This window comes from Eleutherodactylus coqui, chromosome 5, assembly GCF_035609145.1.
Source record: "Eleutherodactylus coqui strain aEleCoq1 chromosome 5, aEleCoq1.hap1, whole genome shotgun sequence".
NCBI classification, from domain to species: Eukaryota; Metazoa; Chordata; class Amphibia; order Anura; family Eleutherodactylidae; genus Eleutherodactylus; species Eleutherodactylus coqui.
Genome location: NC_089841.1, coordinates 2903402 through 2923962, shown reverse-complemented (window position 1 = coordinate 2923962; position 20561 = coordinate 2903402). Strand labels below are relative to the sequence as shown.

General features: G+C 45.4%; 1 protein-coding gene across 1 annotated transcript in view; it reads right to left on the bottom strand.

The window, feature by feature from the left end:
- Positions 1-619: 619 nt before the first annotated feature.
- LOC136626856 (C-type lectin domain family 10 member A-like) overlaps positions 620-20561 on the bottom strand; it is a 73405-nt gene continuing 53463 nt past the window's right edge. The window contains exons 7-9 of the mRNA XM_066601814.1: positions 11222-11388; positions 2902-2987; positions 620-1205 (exon numbers count right to left, since the gene is read on the bottom strand). Coding sequence (XP_066457911.1) covers positions 1025-1205; positions 2902-2987; positions 11222-11388 — 434 coding nt within the window. The 3' untranslated portion in view covers positions 620-1024. The remainder of the gene's footprint in view (positions 1206-2901; positions 2988-11221; positions 11389-20561) is intronic.

Here is a 20561-nt window from a genome sequence, read left to right as displayed (position 1 = left end):
GTGTTTTCTAGGACAGTGAATACAAATCTGTGTCCTTGACTCATTAGGTATTCCTGATGAACCGCAGTGTCAGTGGGGAAACGCAGTGAATGAATGAATGAATGAATGAATAAGGAGTTTAAAAATTATGTATTTTTCCTCAATTTCAAAAATTGAAAAAAAGACACAATTTCTTCTTCATCTTAAACCCCTGACTATCCATCCTGAGTAAGTGAGCAAAAAATATTGGGATTTGACTGGGCCGACCCAAGGGATCTGGTTATCCAACAGCATTGTATGGCACCATAAGAGCTGCTCGTGGTCTAATGGGAGCCCCCATTATCCGAGTGTACCCCCATATACCAGGAGTAAACGTATGCCATAGCAGTCCCTTCCTGATCATCATACATGAGCACAGCACTGTGATGGCCATGTATGTGGATGTGGTGCACCCCACGTCGCTCTCTTTACTCACGTCTGACCTGGTTGACCCCGTGTTCTGCCCTATTTTTAATAATAGTCAATAAAGTTATAGTAGATTGATGTGTCTATTCTGTGAAGGGCTTTAGTATTAATTACCGCCTTAGTCCGTCCCGGTCACCTGACCCTATCCGGTACATTCAATAAGACCGTAACAATCCAGCCATACGCTATACAGTACTCACAACGCCATCATATACTGTATACAACGATACCGCCATGTCATGTACACAGAGCCCTCACCACTCTCCATAGAAGTCCATGAGCCCCTTGTGCGGGCCGGCTCTAGAGCAGATCTGGCCGTCTGACAGTAAACCACGCAATCAGGAAGCAGACTAGAAAAACTCCTTGGATAAGGAGACTTTATTGAGCGAAAAAACAGGTGCAGCATTCCCAGGGGGGCACATACTTTTGTCACATGGTGTTAGAGAACATTGATGCATTCTGGGATACCTTCGATTTCCCCCGTGTAATCTGAATGGGTTTTTAACATAACTATAATTATCTGGGGGGCACATACTTATGCCACATAGGTGATTGGCTGTATGTGAAGGCGGAGCTTCCCTCAGATACTTATTGCTCCTATTTCCCACTTTAACGGCTGCAGACAGCGCAGCGCCTCGGTCGTGGAGCTGCAGGTCCTGATGGTCGTTTCACAGATCCAGGGCAGCGCGGTTCTGCACGCCTCCGCTGACAGCTGGGGACTCGCTTTGGCGCAGTTCTGGCCATCCGTTCCTCTGAAGTCTCTGAAGTGTAGAGAAACAAATATTAACGGTGAAGCACAAGGCATCAATGGGACGCCGCGATCCGGTCCGAGCAGGGACTGAAAATGACTGAATCACAGCAGATATAGCCTCAGATAGCAAGACGTATGCGGTCACATGCAGACGGTCAGGACGGGTGAGCGGTCACTAACACTCACGGACGGTCAGGGACAGGAGTACGCTCACTAACACTCACACCTGTCCCTGACCCACTGTAACACTCATGCACGATCAGGGACAGGTATACGGTCAGTATCACTCATGGACAGTCACTGATAGTGACCACACGCCTATCAGTGACCGTCCATGAGTGTTACTGATCATATACCAGTCCCTGACCGTCCATGAGTGTTACTGACCATATACCTGTCCCTGACCATCCGTAAGTGTTACTGACTGTACTCCTGTCCTGGACGACCATGAGTGTTAGTGACCGCACGGTCAGTAGCACTCATTGACAGTCACTGATAGGCGTACATTCACTAACACTCATGGACGTCCAGGACAGGAGTACGGTCACTAACACTCATGGACGGTCATAGACAAGTGTACGGTCACTAACACTCATGGACATCCAGGACAGGAGTATGGTCACTAACACTCATGGAAGGTCAGAGAAGCGTATATTAATGAACACTCACGGATGGTCAGGGACAGGCATACAGTCAGTAACACTCATAGACAGTCAGAGACTGTCTCCAGGTGTCTTCCTAGACCTGCCGACCTCTCAAACTAAGGGAGTGAAGGGTCTTGGTAAAAGAGGTAACCAAGAGCCCAGCAACCTCCATAATTCTTACATGCAAGATCCACCAGGACTCTTCCTAGAGCCACCGACTCACCAGACTAAGGGGCAGAAAGGTCTGGGTAAGAGGTTACCAAGAACCCAATGGTCACTCTGGCTGAGCGCCAAAGATGGTGGTGAAGCATCATACTGGGGGAAGGGAGACCAGTCAAGGCGAATGGAAACCAGGCACCGCCCAATACCATACCTACAGTGAAGGCTGGTGGTGGAGTATCATGCTGGGGGAGGGGAGACCGGTCAAGGGGGATAGAAAGCTGAATGTGGCAAAGTATAGAGATAATGACAACCTGATCCAGAGCATAAAGGGATCTCAGACCAGGCAGAAGGGTCACCTTCTAACAAAATAATTACCCCAGTAGCCAAGCCAAGACCACCCAGGAGGGGGAACAACTCTGTGAAAGTCCTTGAGTGGCCCAGCCAGAGCCCTCAACCCAACGGAACATCTCTAGAGAGACCTGACATTGGCTGTCCACAGACGGCTCCCATTCAATCTGACACATGAGAGAAAACCCCCAAATCCAGGGGTGCAAGCCTGGTGGCATCATCCCCTAAAAGACTGGGGTCTGTAATCACTGCCAAAGGGGCTTCATCTAATACTGAGTACGGAGGTGTGAATACTTATGTCACTGCAGAATGGTGGTTTTAAAAAACGTACAGAGATTTCTTCTGTTCTGTTGTTAAATAGTAATTATGGGGTGCTGAGTGCAGAATGATGGGGGCATAAAATAACATGTAAGAAAATGAGAGGGTGTGAGGACTTTCGGAGCCCACTGTCTAGGGTAGCAGGTGCAATATACACTGTTAGGTGTAGCAGCACAATACATGTCTGAAGCTCCAAGATTTTGTCAGTTGCCTTCACGTCTTGAAGGGACTCACTTGATGGTCTTGTCTGGCCACATCCATGTTGTGTCATTCCTATGTAAACCGATCCAGAAACCTCTGGAATAACTCTTAATTATGTCCTGAAAACAATAATAAATGAAGGGTTAATGGAGCTTTAATAAAACTATCCTTCTTTTAGATATTCCCCTCTCTTTCCATCTAATAAACATATTTTTGTTCCTTTTTAACGTGTGCGAGTTCTGTGTACATCCATCCTGGTCTCTTAAAATGCTTCCTTTTCTTCCATCTTTTAAGGATTGTTAATGACTGTGCTTTGAGAATATAATGTCCAACCTTCTTGGACATGTCTATCCAAGAACAGTCACTGGATCCTACCCTCTTTCCGAGTCGATTAAAATATAGATGGACCTTGTGCTCTCCTACTGCCATCATCTTCTATGTCTCCATATAGATATCAGACTAGATGGACCATGTGCTCTCCTCCTGCCATCATCTTCTATGTATCTATATAGATATCAGACTAGATGGACCATGTGTTCTCCCCCTGCCATCATCTTCTATGTCTCCATATAGATATCAGATTAGATGGACCATGTGCTCTCCTCCTGCTGTCATCTTCTATGTCTCTATATAGATATCAGACTAGATGGACCATGTGCTCACCTCCTGCCATCATCTTCTATGTCTCTATATAGATATCAGACTAGATGGACCATGTGCTCTCCTCCCCCTGCCATCATCTTCTATGTCTCTATATAGATATCAGACTAGATGGACCATGTGCTCTCCTCCTGCCATCATCTACTATGTCTCTATATAGATATCAGACTAGATGGACCATGTGCTCTCCTCCTGCCATCATCTTCTATGTCTCTATATAGATATCAGACTAGATGGACCATGTACTCTCCTCCTGCCATCATCGTCTTTGTCTCTATATAGATATCAGACTAGATGGACCATGTGCTCTCTTCCTGCCGTCATCTTCTATGTCTCTATATAGATATCAGACTAGATGGACCATGTGCTCTCCTCCTGCCATCATCTTCTATGTCTCTATATAGATATCAGACTAGATGGACCATGTGCTCTCCCCCTGCCATCATCTTCTAAGCCTCTATATAGATATCAGACTAGATGGACCATGTGCTCTCCTCCTGCCATCATCTTCTATGTCTCTATATAGATATCAGACTAGATGGACCATGAGCTCTCCTCCTGCCATCATCTTCTAAGCCTCTATATAGATATCAGACTAGATGGACCATGTGCTCTCCCCCTCCCGTCATCTTCTATGTCTCTATATAGATATCAGACTAGATGGACCATGTACTCTCCTCCTGCCATCATCTTCTATGTCATAATATAGATATCAGACGAGATGGACCATGTGCTCTCCTCCTGCCATCATCTTCTATGTCTCTATATAGATATCAGACTAGATGGACCATGTGCTCTCCCCCTCCCGTCATCTTCTATGTCTCTATATAGATATCAGACTAGATGGACCATGTGCTCTCCTTCTGCCATCATCTGCTATGTCTCTATATAGATATCAGACTAGATGGACCATGTGCTCACCTCCTGCCATCATCTTCTATGTCTCTATATAGATATCAGGCTAGATGGACCATGTGCTCTCCTCCTGCCGTCATCTTCTATGTCTCTATATAGATATCAGACTAGAGGGACCATGAGCTCTCCTCCTGCCATCATCTTCTAAGCCTCTATATAGATATCAGACTATATGGACCATGTGCTCTCCTCCTGCCGTCATCTTCTCTGTCTCTATATAGATATCAGACTAGATGGACCATGTGCTCTCCTCCTGCCATCATCTTCTATGTTCCTATATAGATATCAGACTAGATGGACCATCTGCTCTCCTCCTGCCATTATCTTCTATGTCTCTATATAGATATCAGACTAGATGGACCATGTGCTCTCCTCCTGCCGTCATCTTCTATATCTCTATATAGATATCAGACTAGATGGACCATGTGCTCTCCTCCTGCCGTCATCTTCTATGTCTCTATATAGATATCAGACTAGATGGACCATGTGCTCTCCTCCTGCCATCATCTTCTATGTCTCTATATAGATATCAGACTACATGGACCATGTGCTCTCCCCCTCCCGTCATCTTCTATGTCTCTATATAGATATCAGACTAGATGGACCATGTACTCTCCTCCTGCCATCATCTTCTATGTCATAATATAGATATCAGACAAGATGGACCATGTGCTCTCCTCCTGCCATCATCTTCTATGTCTCTATATAGATATCAGACTAGATGGACCATGTGCTCTCCCCCTCCCGTCATCTTCTATGTCTCTATATAGATATCAGACTAGATGGACCATGTGCTCTCCTCCTGCCTTCATCTTCTATATCTCTATATAGATATCAGACTAGATGGACCATGTGCTCTCCTCCTGCCATCATCGTCTTTGTCTCTATATAGATATCAGACTAGATGGACCATGTGCTCTCCTCCTGCCATCATCTTCTATGTCTCTATATAGATATCAGACTACATGGACCATGTGCTCTCCCCCTCCCGTCATCTTCTATGTCTCTATATAGATATCAGACTAGATGGACCATGTACTCTCCTCCTGCCATCATCTTCTATGTCATAATATAGATATCAGACAAGATGGACCATGTGCTCTCCTCCTGCCATCATCTTCTATGTCTCTATATAGATATCAGACTAGATGGACCATGTGCTCACCTCCTGCCATCATCTTCTATGTCTCTATATAGATATCAGACTAGATGGACCATGTGCTCTCCTCCTGCCGTCATCTTCTATGTCTCTATATAGATATCAGACTAGATGGACCATGAGCTCTCCTCCTGCCATCATCTTCTAAGCCTCTATATAGATATCAGACTAGATGGACCATGTGCTCTCCTCCTGCCGTCATCTTCTATGTCTCTATATAGATATCAGACTAGATGGACCATGTGCTCTCCTCCTGCCATCATCTTCTATGTTCCTATATAGATATCAGACTAGATGGACCATCTGCTCTCCTCCTGCCATTATCTTCTATGTCTCTATATAGATATCAGACTAGATGGACCATGTGCTCTCCTCCTGCCGTCATCTTCTATGTCTCTATATAGATATCAGACTAGATGGACCATGTGCTCTCCTCCTGCCATCATCTTCTATGTCTCTATATAGATATCAGACTAGATGGGCCATGTGCTCTCCTCCTGCCGTCATCTTCTATGTCTCTATATAGATAGCAGATGATGGCAGGAGGAGAGCACATGGTCCATCTAGTCTGATATCTATATAGAGACATAGCAGATGATGGCAGGAGGAGAGCACATGGTCCATCTAGTCTGATATGTCTCTATATAGATATCAGACTAGATGGACCATGTGCTCTCCTCCTGCCATCATCTTCTATGTCTCTATATAGATATCAGACTAGATGGACCATGTGCTCTCCGCCTGCCATTATCTTCTATGTCTCTATATAGATATCAGACAAGATGGACCATGTGATCTCCTCCTGCCATCATCTTCTATGTCTCTATAGAGATATCAGACTAGATGGACCATGTGCTCTCCTTCTGCCATCATCGTCTATGTATCTGTATAGATATCAGACTAGATGGACCATGTGCTCTCCTCCTGCCATCATCTTCTATGTCTGTATATACATATCATACTAGATGGACCAGTTGCTCTCCCCCTGCCATCATCTTCTATGTCACTATATAGATATCAGACTAGATGGACCATGTGCTCTCCTCCTGCCATCATCTTCTAAGTCTCTATATAGATATCAGACTAGATGGACCAGGTGCTCTCCTCCTGCCATCATCTTCTATGTCTCTATATAGATATCAGAATACATGGACCATGTGCTCTCCTCCTGCCATCATCTTCTAAGTCTCTATACAGATATCTAACTAAATGGACCATGTGCTCTCCTCCTGCCATCATCTTCTATGCTTGTATATAGATGCTAGACTGAATGGGCCATGTGCTCCCCTCCTGCCATCATCTTCTATGTCTCTATATAGATATCAGACTACATGGACCATGTGCTCTCCTCCTGCCGTCATCTTCTATGTTTCTATACAGATATCTGACTAAATGGACCATGTGCTCTCCTCCTGCCATCATCTTCTATGTTTGTATATAGATGCTAGACTAAGTGGACCATGTGCTCTCCTCCTGCTGTCATCTTCTATGTTTCTATACAGATATCTGACTAAATGGACCATGTGCTCTCCTCCTGCCATCATCTTCCCTGTTTGTATATAGATGCTAGACTAAATGGGCCATGTGCTCCCCTCCTGCCATCATCTTCTATGTCTCTATATAGATATCAGACAAATTGGACCATGTGCTCTCCTTCTGCCATCATCTTCTATGTCTCTATATAGATATCAGACTGCATGGACCATGTGCTCTCCTCCTGCCATCATCTTCTATGTCTCTATATAGATATCAGACTAGACGGGCCATGTGCTCTCCTCCTGCCATCATCTTCTGTATCTCTATAAAGATATCAGACTAGATAGAAGATGATGGCAGGAGGAGAGCACATTGTCTGCCGTCATCTTCTATGTCACTATATAGATATCAAACTACATGGACCATGTGCTCTTCTCCTGCCATCATCTTCTATGTCTCTATATAGATATCAGACTAGATGGACCATGTGCTCTCCCCCTCCCGTCATCTTCTATGTCTCTATATTGATATCAGACTAGATGGGCCATGTGCTCTCCTCCTGCCATCATCTTCTGTATCTCTATAAAGATATCAGACTAGATAGAAGATGATGGCAGGAGGAGAGCACATTGTCTGCCGTCATCTTCTAAGTCTCTATATAGATATCAGACTAGATGGACCATGTGCTCTCCTCCTTCCATCATCTTCTCTGTCTCTATATAGATATCAGACTAGATGGACCATGTGCTCTCCTCCTGCCGTCATCTTCTATGCCTGTATATAGCTATCAGACTAGATGGACCATGTGCTCTCCCCCTGCCATCATCTTCTATGTCTCTATATAAATATCCGAGTAGATGGACCATGTGCTCTCCACCTGCCATCATCTTCTATGTCTCTATATAGATATCAGACTAGATGGACCTTGTGCTGTCCTCCTGATATCATCTTCTATGTTTCTATATAGATATCAGACTAGATGGGCCATGTGCTCTCCCCCTGCCATCATCTTCTGTCTCTATATACTGTAGATATCAGACTAGATGGACCATGTGCTCTCCTCCTGCCATCATCTTCTATGTCTCTATATAGATATCAGACTAGATGGACCATGTGCTCTCCTCCTTCCATCATCTTCTCTGTCTCTATATAGATATCAGACTAGATGGACCATGTGCTCTCTTCCTGCCGTCATCTTCTATGCCTGTATATAGCTATCAGACTAGATGGACCATGTGCTCTCCCCCTGCCATCATCTTCCATGTCTCTATATAAATATCCGAGTAGATGGACCATGTGCTCTCCACCTGCCATCATCTTCTATGTCTCTATATAGATATCAGACTAGATGGACCTTGTGCTGTCCTCCTGATATCATCTTCTAAGTCTCTATATAGATATCAGACTAGATGGACCATGTGCTGTCCTCCTGCCATCATCTTCTAAGTCTCTATATAGATATCAGACTAGATGGACCATGTGCTCTCCTCCTGCCATCATATATATATATATATATATATATATATATATATATATATATATATATATATACACTACCGTTCAAAAGTTTGGGGTCACCCAAACAATTTTGTGTTTTCCATGAAAAGTCACACTTATTCACCACCATGCATTGTGAAATGAATAGAAAATAGAGTCAAGACATTGACAAGGTTAGAAATAATGATTTGTATTTGAAATAACATTGTTTTTACATCAAACTTTGCTTTCGTCAAAGAATCCTCCTTTTGCAGCAATTACAGCATTGCACACCTTTGACATTCTAGCTGTTAATTTGTTGAGGTAAGCTTGAGAAATTGCACCCCACGCTTCTAGAAGCATCCCCCACAAGTTGGATTGGTTGGATGGGCACTTCTGGCGTACCATACGGTCAAGCTGCTCCCACAACAGCTCAATGGGGTTCAGATCTGGTGACTGCGCTGGCCACTCCATTACCGATAGAATACCAGCTGCCTGCTTCTGCTGTAAATAGTTCTTGCACAATTTGGAGGTGTGTTTAGGGTCATTGTCCTGTTGTAGGATGAAATTGGTTCCAATCAAGCGCTGTCCACTGGGTATGGCATGGCGTTGCAAAATGGAGTGATAGCCTTCCTTATTCAGAATCCCTTTTACCCTGTACAAATCTCCCACCTTACCAGCACCAAAGCAACCCCAGACCATCACATTACCTCCACCATGCTTAACAGATGGCGTCAGGCATTCTTCCAGCATCTTTTCATTTGTTCTGCGTCTCACAAACGTTCTTCTTTGTGATCCAAACACCTCAAACTTGGATTCATCCGTCCACAACACTTTTTTCCAGTCTTCCTCTGTCCAATGTCTGTGTTCTTTTGCCCATCTTAATCTTTTTCTTTTATTGGCCAGTCTCAGATATGACTTTTTCTTTGCCACTCTGCCCTGAAGCCCAAAATGCCGCAGCCGCCTCTTCACTGTAGATGTTGACACTGGTGTTTTGCGGGTACTATTTAATGAAGATGCCAGTTGGGTACCTGTGAGGCGTCTGTTTCTCAAACTAGAGACTCTAATGTGCTTATCTTCTTGCTTAGTTGTGCAACGCGGCCTCCCACTTCTTTTTCTACTCTGGTTAGAGCCTGTTTGTGCTGTCCTCTGAAGGGAGTAGTACACACCGTTGTAGGAAATCTTCAATTTCTTAGCAATTTCTCGCATGGAATAGCCTTCATTTCTAAGAACAAGAATAGACTGTCGAGTTTCAGATGAAAGTTCTCTTTTTCTGGCCATTTTGAGCGTTTAATTGACCCCACAAATGTGATGCTCCAGAAACTCAATCTGCTCACAGGAAGGTCAGTTTTTTAGCTTCTGTAACGAGCTAGACTGTTTTCAGATGTGTGAACATGATTGCACAAGGGTTTTCTAATCATCAATTAGCCTTCTGAGCCAATGAGCAAACACATTGTACCATTAGAACACTGGAGTGATAGTTGCTGGAAATGGGCCTCTATACACCTTTGTAGATATTGCACAAAAAACCAGGCATTTGCAGCTAGAATAGTCATTTACCACATTAGCAATGTATAGAGTGCATTTGTTTAAAGTTAGGACTAGTTTAAAGTTTTCTTCATTGAAAAGTACAGTGCTTTTCCTTCAAAAATAAGGACATTTCAATGTGACCCCAAACTTTTGAACGGTAGTGTATATATATATATATATATATATATATATATATATATATATATATATATATATATATATATATATAAGGTGAAAGCCCTCACTCACTGACTGACTGACTCACCACTAACTATCATAACTTCCCGATGTCGTAGAAACATGAAATTTGGCAGAAGTGTTCTTTCGGTCCTAAATAGGAAAAGTAAAGGGCTCACAATTCGAGAATTCAATGCTATTCACAAAATTATTGGCACCCCTGTGTAATGTACCAAATCTAATTGTCTAGCATCCCAATGTTGTACAAACATGACATTTAGCAGGACTATTCTTTAGGTCCTAAATAAGAAATGTAAATAGGTCACAACTCAAAAATAAAATGCTAATTGCAAAAGTATTGCCACCCCCGTGTAATGTACCAAATCTAATTCTCCTATTTCTAGGTGTCATGTAAACATAAAATATGGCCCAACCATTCTTTAGGTCCTAAAGAGGAAAGCTAAAGGGGTCACAACTCGATTATTCAATGCAAAAGTAAGTGCACCCCTATGTAATGTGACTTCTCGGTGTCGTAGAAGCGTGAAATTTGGCGCAAGCATTCTCTAGGTCCTAAATGAGGAGAGTTGCAGGGGTGGCACATTCTGCAGAGGGACATCGGTACAGGCAGCCTGAGGAGAATCTAACGGTCCTCTGTATGTATACATGTGTTATTCCTTGGTTAGTCTAAGGTAACCTTGACGACATAAATTTGTCCATGCAAACAATACGTAAACACCTGTATCAAATTAACTTGGGCGAGGTGGGGTTTCAGCTAGTGTCTCTATATAGATATCTAACCACATGCTGTTAGGACGTGATGTTCAGCTATTGGGATCCCTGTTCCTCTGATATCACAGAGAATGATGGATATTTTCTCCCACAATGCCCCTCACCTGGTATTTCCTTCCACCTGTCTGATTTTGAGCCCTTTATGGTGGGGCGGACTTCATTATCTCTCACCTTCAGGGCAGAGTGCTCCTCTTCCACCCTGGCCAGTGTAGCTGATCTCTGCTGGCAGTCCTGTTCTGCATCAATCCTTGGCTTCTGCTGACTAGAAAAGTAGTAACACCGCTTGCCTATCTGATGCCACCCGGGCGGGCAGTACTTGTAGGAGTCACTGCTATTTTCTGAAAGACAAGGAGGTGGAGTGTGAGTCCCCCGAGCCGGGATCTGAGAGGTTCCATCAACACGAAGGACAAGGAACAGCGGCAACAAAGCATAAAGATCCAGTGAGGGGAGCAGTGAAGAGGGCAGCAGGCAGGATAAAATAAACCAAATGGCTTCAGAATTTAGTGCCTCCTGGTGCCGTTATTACCTTCTGACTACATCACATTAATAATGCATGTTGGTAGGCTTGGTTCACACTACTATAGAGGCTCCGACAGAACAACAGACACCGCGGTACAACCAGACAGACCCATCACATGGCCATGTGGTGCCATCCTGTAAAGAAGCCTGCAGCGGGTTGTCTCATTGTGCGAGTCCTCCTGCTGAGTGAGGGGCTAGAAATAATGGGGGAGTCACAGCAAGGACTAATAGTGGGGGCACAGAGGGAGCAACTGTATCTAATGGGGGAGTCACAGCAGGGACTAATAGTGGGGGCACAGAGAGAGTAACTGTATCTAATGGGGGAATCACAGCAGGGACTAATAGTGGGGGACGCAGAGGAAGGGAGCTACATCTAAGATGACCAAAGAGGGAGCAACTGTATGTAATGGGGGAGTCACAGCAGGGACTAATAGTGGGGGCACAGAGGGAGCAACTGTATCTAATGGGGGAGTCACAGCAGGGACTAATAGTGGGGACATAGAGAGAGTAACTGTATCTAATGGGGGAGTCACAGCAGGGACTAATAGTGGGGGCACAGAGGGAGCAACTGTATCTAATGGGGGAGTCACAGCAGGGACTAATAGTGGGGGCACAAAGAGAGTAACTGTATCTAATGGGGGAGTCACAGCAAGAGACAAATAGTGGGGTCACAGAGAGAGTAACTGTATCTAATGGGGGAGTCACAGCAGGGACTAATAGTGGGGGCACAGAGGGAGCAACTGTATCTAATTGGGGAGTCACAGCAGGGACTAATAGTGGGGGCACAGAGGGAGCAACTGTATCTAATGGGGGAGTCACAGCAGGGACTAACAGTGGGGGCACAGAGGGAGCAACTGTATCTAATGGGGAAGTCACAGCAGGGACTAATAGTAGGGATGCAGAGGGAGCAACTGTATCTAATGGGGCAGTCACAGCAGGGACTAATAGTGGGGGCACAGAGAAAGTAACTGTATCTAATGGGGGAGTCACAGCAGGAGACTAATAGTGGGGACACAGAGAGAGTAACTGTATCTAATGGGGGAGTCACAGCAAGGACTAATAGTGGGGACACAGAGGGAGCAACTGTATCTAATGGGGGAGTCACAGCAGGGACTAATAGTGGGGACACAGAGGGAGCAACTGTATCTAATGGGGGAGTCACAGCAGGGACTAATAGTGGGGACATAGAGAGAGTAACTGTATCTAATGGGGGAGTCACAGCAGGGACTAATAGTGGGGGCACAGAGGGAGCAACTGTATCTAATGGGGGAGTCACAGCAGGGACTAATAGTGGGGGCACAGAGGGAGCAACTGTATCTAATGGGGAAGTCACAGCAGGGACTAATAGTAGGGATGCAGAGGGAGCATTTGTATCTAATGGGGCAGTCACAGCAGGGACTAATAGTGGGGGCACAGAGAAAGTAACTGTATCTAATGGGGGAGTCACAGCAGGAGACTAATAGTGGGGACACAGAGAGAGTAACTGTATCTAATGGGGGAGTCACAGCAAGGACTAATAGTGGGGACACAGAGGGAGCAATTGTATCTAATGGGGGAGTCACAGCAGGGACTAATAGTGGGGGCACAGAGGGAGCAACTGTATCTAATGGGGAAGTCACAGCAGGGACTAATAGTAGGGACGCAGAGGGAGCAACTGTATCTAATGGGGCAGTCACAGCAGGGACTAATAGTGGGGACGCAGAGGGAGCAACTGTATCTAATGGGGGAGTCACAGCAGGGACTAATAGTGGGGGCACAGAGGGAGCAACTGTATCTAATGGGGGAGTCACAGCAGGAGACTAATAGTGGGGACACAGAGAGAGTAACTGTATCTAATGGGGGAGTCACAGCAGGGACTAATAGTGGGGACACAGAGGGAGCAACTGTATCTAATGGGGGAGTCACAGCAGGGACTAATAGTGGGGGCACAGAGGGAGCAAATGTATCTAATGGGGGAGTCACAGCAGGGACTAATAGTGGGGACATAGAGAGAGTAACTGTATCTAATGGGGGAGTCACAGCAGGGACTAATAGTGGGGGCACAGAGGGAGCAACTGTATCTAATGGGGGAGTCACAGCAGGGACTAATAGTGGGGGCACAGAGGGAGCAACTGTATCTAATGGGGAAGTCACAGCAGGGACTAATAGTAGGGACGCAGAGGGAGCAACTGTATCTAATGGGGCAGTCACAGCAGGGACTAATAGTGGGGGCACAGAGAGAGTAACTGTATCTAATGGGGCAGTCACAGCAGGGACTAATAGTAGGGACGCAGAGGGATCAACTGTATCTAATGGGGGAGTCACAGCAGGGACTAATAGTGGGGGCACAGAGGGAGCAACTGTATCTAATGGGGGAGTCACAGCAGGAGACTAATAGTGGGGGCACAGAGAGAGTAACTGTATCTAATGGGGCAGTCACAGCAGGGACTAATAGTAGGGACGCAGAGGGAGCAACTGTATCTAATGGGGGAGTCACAGCAGGGACTAATAGTGGGGGCACAGAGGGAGCAACTGTATCTAATGGGGGAGTCACAGCAGGAGACTAATAGTGGGGACACAGAGAGAGTAACTGTATCTAATGGGGGAGTCACAGCAAGGACTAATAGTGGGGGCACAGAGGGAGCAACTGTATCTAATGGGGGAGTCACAGCAGGGACTAATAGTGGGGGCACAGAGGGAGCAACTGTATCTAATGGGGGAGTCACAGCAGGGACTAATAGTGGGGACATAGACAGAGTAACTGTATCTAATGGGGGAGTCACAGCAGGGACTAATAGTGGGGGCACAGAGGGAGCAACTGTATCTAATGGGGGAGTCACAGCAGGGACTAATAGTGGGGACACAGAGAGAGCAACTGTATCTAATGCGGCAGTCACAGCAGGGACTAATAGTGGGGGCACAGAGGGAGCAACTGTATCTAATGGGGGAGTCACAGCAGGGACTAATAGTAGGGACGCAGAGGGAGCAACTGTATCTAATGGGGCAGTCACAGCAGGGACTAATAGTGGGGGCAGAGGGAAGGAGCTACATCTAAGATAACCAAAGAGGGAGCAACTGTATCTAAGGAGGGGGGCACAGAAGAGGACTTTTACTGTACTTTGTGGGGCCACAGAAGGGGACATTAGTTGTGTGGAGGTACTGAGAGGTAGCGTCAGGATAGACTGTTGCTGAAAAAAATTCTTCATGGTGATCTGCATTCAGTAAAACTAAAGCAGATGTCACCAAATCAAAGGAAACACCATTTGTGATCACTGGAGGTAACAGCACTGCACTCACTATCACTGTGTAGACATGGAATCTGACTTTTATATGGTCACTGCATCCAAGCCCACTGTATCTAAGCCCATCGTGTTATAAAGATGGTCTTTCATACTATATATATATATATATATATATATATATATATATATATACACACTCACATTTTCTTGCTGGGGGTGTTCTGAGTTTTGCTCTGGGGCCCCTGACTATAGTAGGTCACGAGTATGGCAGCCAGGGCCACAATATTGGGGTGTCTGTGGCTGGTGCCTCATTACAGGCCATCGCCAGCTGCTGCTCAATACAGGAGACATTGGTGGCTGCACTTTAGTACAAAGGGGACTTAGAGCATTACGCCACAATATAAGGGCTCCTTCACACGGGTGTATTGTCACTGCTTATTACACATGTGTATATCGCACCCTTAATACGCTGTAGGCAGTTAAAGGGTGAAGTTGTGGATGGAGTATACCTTCCTCCCCGGCTCTTAGTATGGACAGGGTGGCGCTCCAGTCCACAACTTCACCCTGGTTCTCTGGAAACGCAGCTGTAAGCCCTGACTTCATTACTGGAGCATAAGAGACTACAGCTCCGGGAAGTCAGGGCCTGACAGCCTGAGGAGGAACCCTCTGAGCACTTGGGATGGTGCAAACTGCATTTATGTTTTGTATAGACTTGAGCACCCTATCTGGTGCCTTTGCTACCTTGAAGGACACTATTTTGTTTGCTGTGCTGGAAAAATAAAGCTTGACATTGAACTGGATGGTATTTTCTCCAGCAGGTTTCGGGGCATTCTGTAGCTTCCAAATTGTGTAGTATGGCATGTGCACGCCTTATAACAACCACGTCAGACACAAGTTATAAGTCTCAGGTCTAAACTGGATCTGGGCGTACAATGCTCAGAGCCTCAGGTTTATTGAAACACATAATACCTGCCCTTTATGGGCGTACAACACATTGCATCAGTAACAAATATAGTTCTCATTCATTGGGCCATGTAGAATCCCCCGCCCCTCCCCACACCCCTCTCAAATCCAGTGTATGAGCCAGTCTTTGTCCCTTCAACATGTGGTCAAGCAAAAGTAGTTTCTTTGTCTCAGAAGTTGAGGGTGGGGGGAGGGCTGGGAAGACGCCCAAAGTGGATACAGTTCTTCAGTATAGGAATGTGACTAACTCTTAGAGGCTGCAGAGGAGCTTTATATCAGGCTAATGTTATAGCAGACATCTTTCACCATGCCATTGTCTAGCAATTACCATAATGAAATTATGCGGCCATTAGCCTCTACAGAGTTCAATCACTATAGCTGCGTAATACATCTAGTTAATACAAATCAATAGACATTTTACACTAACTAATCATCATGTCTACTACAACGTGAGTTCATCTACTGTTTTGGAGTACAGTATGTAGCCCCTGGAGGACACTATATCACAATTGGTGTTTCGGATGCGGGCAGCAATCCCGGCTGCTGAGGGCAACGGCGCGGCACCTGGATGTCCTGGATAAAGCCGGCGACCGCGATGCAAGTGCCAACTCCGGCTATGGAGGAACTATTGGCACGAATGGATCAGCTGACGGATGTTCTGCTGAAACACCCAGCCTAGGGAGACAGTGCAGAAGTTCCTGCAAAAGATGACTCCCCATGATGATGTTGAGGCTTATCTGACCGTCTTTGAAAGAACCGCCGAACGAGAGAACCTACCCAAGGCTGAGTGCGTCGAGGTTCTAGCACCATTCCTCACGGCAGAACTTTAGAAAGCATATCATGATCTCAGTGCCCACGAGGTAAGCAACAACTCCAGATTAAAGGCAGAGATCCTGGCTTGTCTGGGTGTTACAGCGGCGGTCCGGGCCTTAAGAGTGCATAATTGGGGCTACACGGCCGACCAGTCAGCCAGGTCACAGATGTTTGACCTTTATCATCTGGTAAAAAAGTGGCTGGAGCCAGACATTTGCACACCCACCCAGATGGTTGACAAGGTCATGGTTGACCGTTATACCTGTGCCCTGCTGGCAGACTGCAAAGCTGGGTCAGCCATGGGTGGCCTAAGGCTAACCAGCTGGTAGAAGTGGTCGATCGCTATGTAAGATCGCAGGTAGGGTGCGACAAGCGCTCAGATACAGCACAGCAAGTGGAGGCAAAGTACACAGGTAATAAATCTGGGATTTTTATAGACTGCAAGAAATTCAGTTTAGAAGAAGTTAGCTGTGATAGACATGATGATTAGTCAGCATAAAATGTCTATCGATTTGTACTAAACTAGATGTATTACGCAGCTGCAATGACTTTTAACTTTGTGGAGGTTAATGGCCACACAATCTCATCATGGTATTTGCTGGACAATGGCATGGTGAAAGATGTGTGATGTAATGTTAGCTGAGTACATAAGTTGCACAAGCAGCCTCTAAGAGTTAAAGGTCATAGTGTTATATGTATACCTGTATTCAATACTGAGTGTTTTCCTAGCCCTTTTCCACCCCCCACACTGAAGTTATTTAAACAATGAGTTGTCACGTACACAGGAATTCCTTAAGGTTGCCTGCATGCTAAGAAGACAAAGTCCAAGCTACATCGGACTTGAGGAAGGGTGGGCAGAGAGGCGGGAGATTCTATATGATCCGACAAATGAGAATCTTATATGTTACTGATGTAATCTGTTGCACGCCCATTAAAGGGCAGGTGTCATGTGTTATAATAAAAAGCCTGAGGCTCTACACATTGTAGAGACTCTACCAGCTTAGACTGATACCTTACGTCTGATCTGGTCGATGATGTGTGCACACTATACAATTTGAAAGCTACATAATACCCCAAAGCCTGCTGGAGGAAAATATGATCCAGCACAAATTGGCATCTCCTGGGTGAGCCGAGTAGAGATTTTTGATTTCTTTCATTCTGGAAAAATACAGAGATCGGCAGATAGCACGCAGAACTCAGGGGCCCGAAAATCTACAGAACACGGTAAGATTGCTTTATGTAAATCTACCGATGTAAGCTGATTTCTAACTGCTAATCTGCCTGTTTCTGATCCAGAGTGATAAATCAATGAAAGGCAGGTAATATAGTTCTTTCTACTCAGAAAAAAACACAGTTTTATCCTGTCTAAGGGGTATTTTGTATGCTGTGTATATTATCTCTGAGACGGTTAAAGATTGTGTATACAAGACCAAGAGATAAATTCTGTGAGGGTTAATGTGTCAGAAGGGCGGACTTGGCTGTTTAAGCCTGAGGGCGCGAGCCACGTACTCCTAGGTAACTAGTATGAGGTCAGGAAAATTTAAAATACGCGTATTCCCGGTATGATCGAGCGTGTTATGTGCTCTCATATGCGAGGAGGGATACGCAGGGTTTAAAAACGGCATATTTACTTGTATGATTGAGCATGTTATGTTCTCATATGTGAAAAGGTATACACTGGAATTATAGCCGCCATGTTGCGTTGGCTGGAAACTCCAGAGGTCTCTGTTACTGAATATAATCGTCAGTCCTTATGTGTAGTCAAAAGGTCTTGTTTAAACAATGTATAGTGTTTATTATTGGGGGAGGGTAGAGTGGACTGAAGTTAAGCCACTGAAAGCATTTCCCAATTAACCCTTCTGTTCCCTTTGTCTTGTATTTTGTAGTGTTAATGTGCATTGTGATATACGAGGGATATAAGAGGTGGAATTTAGTAAAGGAGTAGGAAGGCATAGGTGATCTGGGTCATAGATGATCTAGGTGTTGTAGATCAGCTATTGGGTTTAAAAAAAATAAATAAATGATTTTGTGCTACAAGATTCTGATCCATGTGAAATAGAACATCAACACGATTATCTAGTACTAATACAGTAAGAAACTGCAGGTATGCAAACAGTTACCGGAACCTCTGTTGATAATGTATATGTTGAGCTTTTTGCAGATGGTACCAGGGTGAGGATTGATGACTCCACATCGGATATGCAGTGGTCACACAACAAGATGTCCTAGAAGCAGAAGCTCTGCCTCCGCATGTCTCAGCACAAGAAGCGGAATTGAAGGCCCTCACTGAGGCGAGTAGAGTGGCGAGAGGTAAGACGGCAACCATTTACACTGTCCCCTGCTATGCATCTGGCATAGCTCATGATTACGGCCCAATATGGAAGGCCAGACAGTTTTTACCTTAGCAGGACAACCAATTGAGAATGGTGCAGCAGTGCAGAGTCTCATGGAAGGCCCTACTTCTACCTGACAAAGTTGAGAGTTCGCACCGATTCCTACACTGGAGAAGCGAGAGACGACACCCTCGCCGACAGCACAGTAAAGGCAGCGGCCCTCAAGCCGTGGAAGAAAGAAGAAAGGTACTGACAGCATGAGTCAGTGGTAAAAACTTTGGACATTGACAAAAATTTGGACTTTGATATGCTAAAGACTTTTACAGTTACAAGCCAGCAAGGAAGGAAAGGATAAATGGACTACTATGGGAGCAGCAGAAACAGGTCAGCGTGTGGTGAACAGTCAACAGCACTTGCCCACCACAGTTCCTGTATCCCATGATGGCCTAGCTGATGGACGGAAAGACCCACCTAGTAAAGCAGCAATGACGACGACGCTTGAAAGAGGATGGGCGACTTCTGGGTTCTCTTTAGCTGCTGCATCATTTGTCCAGTTTAGCATGATCTATGCCATAGGTGAGTCAGGGCAGAAGTAAATTTGCCACATCACACTTGCCGGGACCACTCTACCCATTTCAGGGATTGCAAATTGACTACGTTCAGCTCCCACTTGTTGGGAAGTATGAATACGTGCTTGTTGTTGTTGATGTCTTTGCAGGTTGGAGGCTGACCCTGTTACCAAGGCAAACAAGTAGGTAACCGCAAAGAAGCTCATGAACGAGGTAAACTGTGAATATGGGGTACCAGAAGTGATTCAGAGTCAGACAGAGGTATAAACTTCGCAGGTGAATGTAACATGTCATGTCTGCTCTGGGTGTATCCCAGGCCTTTTACATACTGTACCACCTTTAGAGTAGTGGAAAGGTGGAGAGACGTAGTGGCACGCTAAAAAGTAAGATACTTAAAAATGACGCCACTTTGGAAAGACTGTCATCCAATAGCCTTATACAGTGTTAGATATGAACCCAGGGGGGATTATACATTATCTCCCTACGAGATTGTTTGGGCTAGCCCCCAGGCTAGGTCGTTACTATCCTCAGTAGTTACAATTACAATCTGATGTGTTGACTAATTATGTGATTTCCGTTGTTAAAGAACTAACCAAAGCCTATGCACAGGTGTTCTCTTCCAGACTCAGAGGCAGACACTGGGACACATATCTTGCAGCCTGGGGATTGGGTGTGCGTCAAGAAGTTCCCCAGGAAGCACCCCCCTGAGCCCCGATTTGATGGCCCCTACCAGGTGCTTCTGACTACTGCCACAGCTGTGAAACTAGCCGAAAGACTTACAGGGATCCACGCTTCATACTGTAAGAAAGCTTCAGATCCGGGAGACCAGTCTTAGTTGTGCCAAGGACATTACTCTGGTTAGGGCTAGTGAGAGAGGAGGGTGGCAACTGGAATCCTTAGTCGGAAGAATATGAGGGTATGGTTACCTTCTGGTATAACTCGTCCAATGCTGAAGTAGCCGCATATTCCTTCGACTATTGTACTGTGGTCCCGTGTCTAGGCGCAAGATCCCACCGCAGGCCAGATTCAGCTCAGTCCAGCTGGTTATATGACTTACCGTATATACCGGCGTATAAGACGACTTTTTAACCCC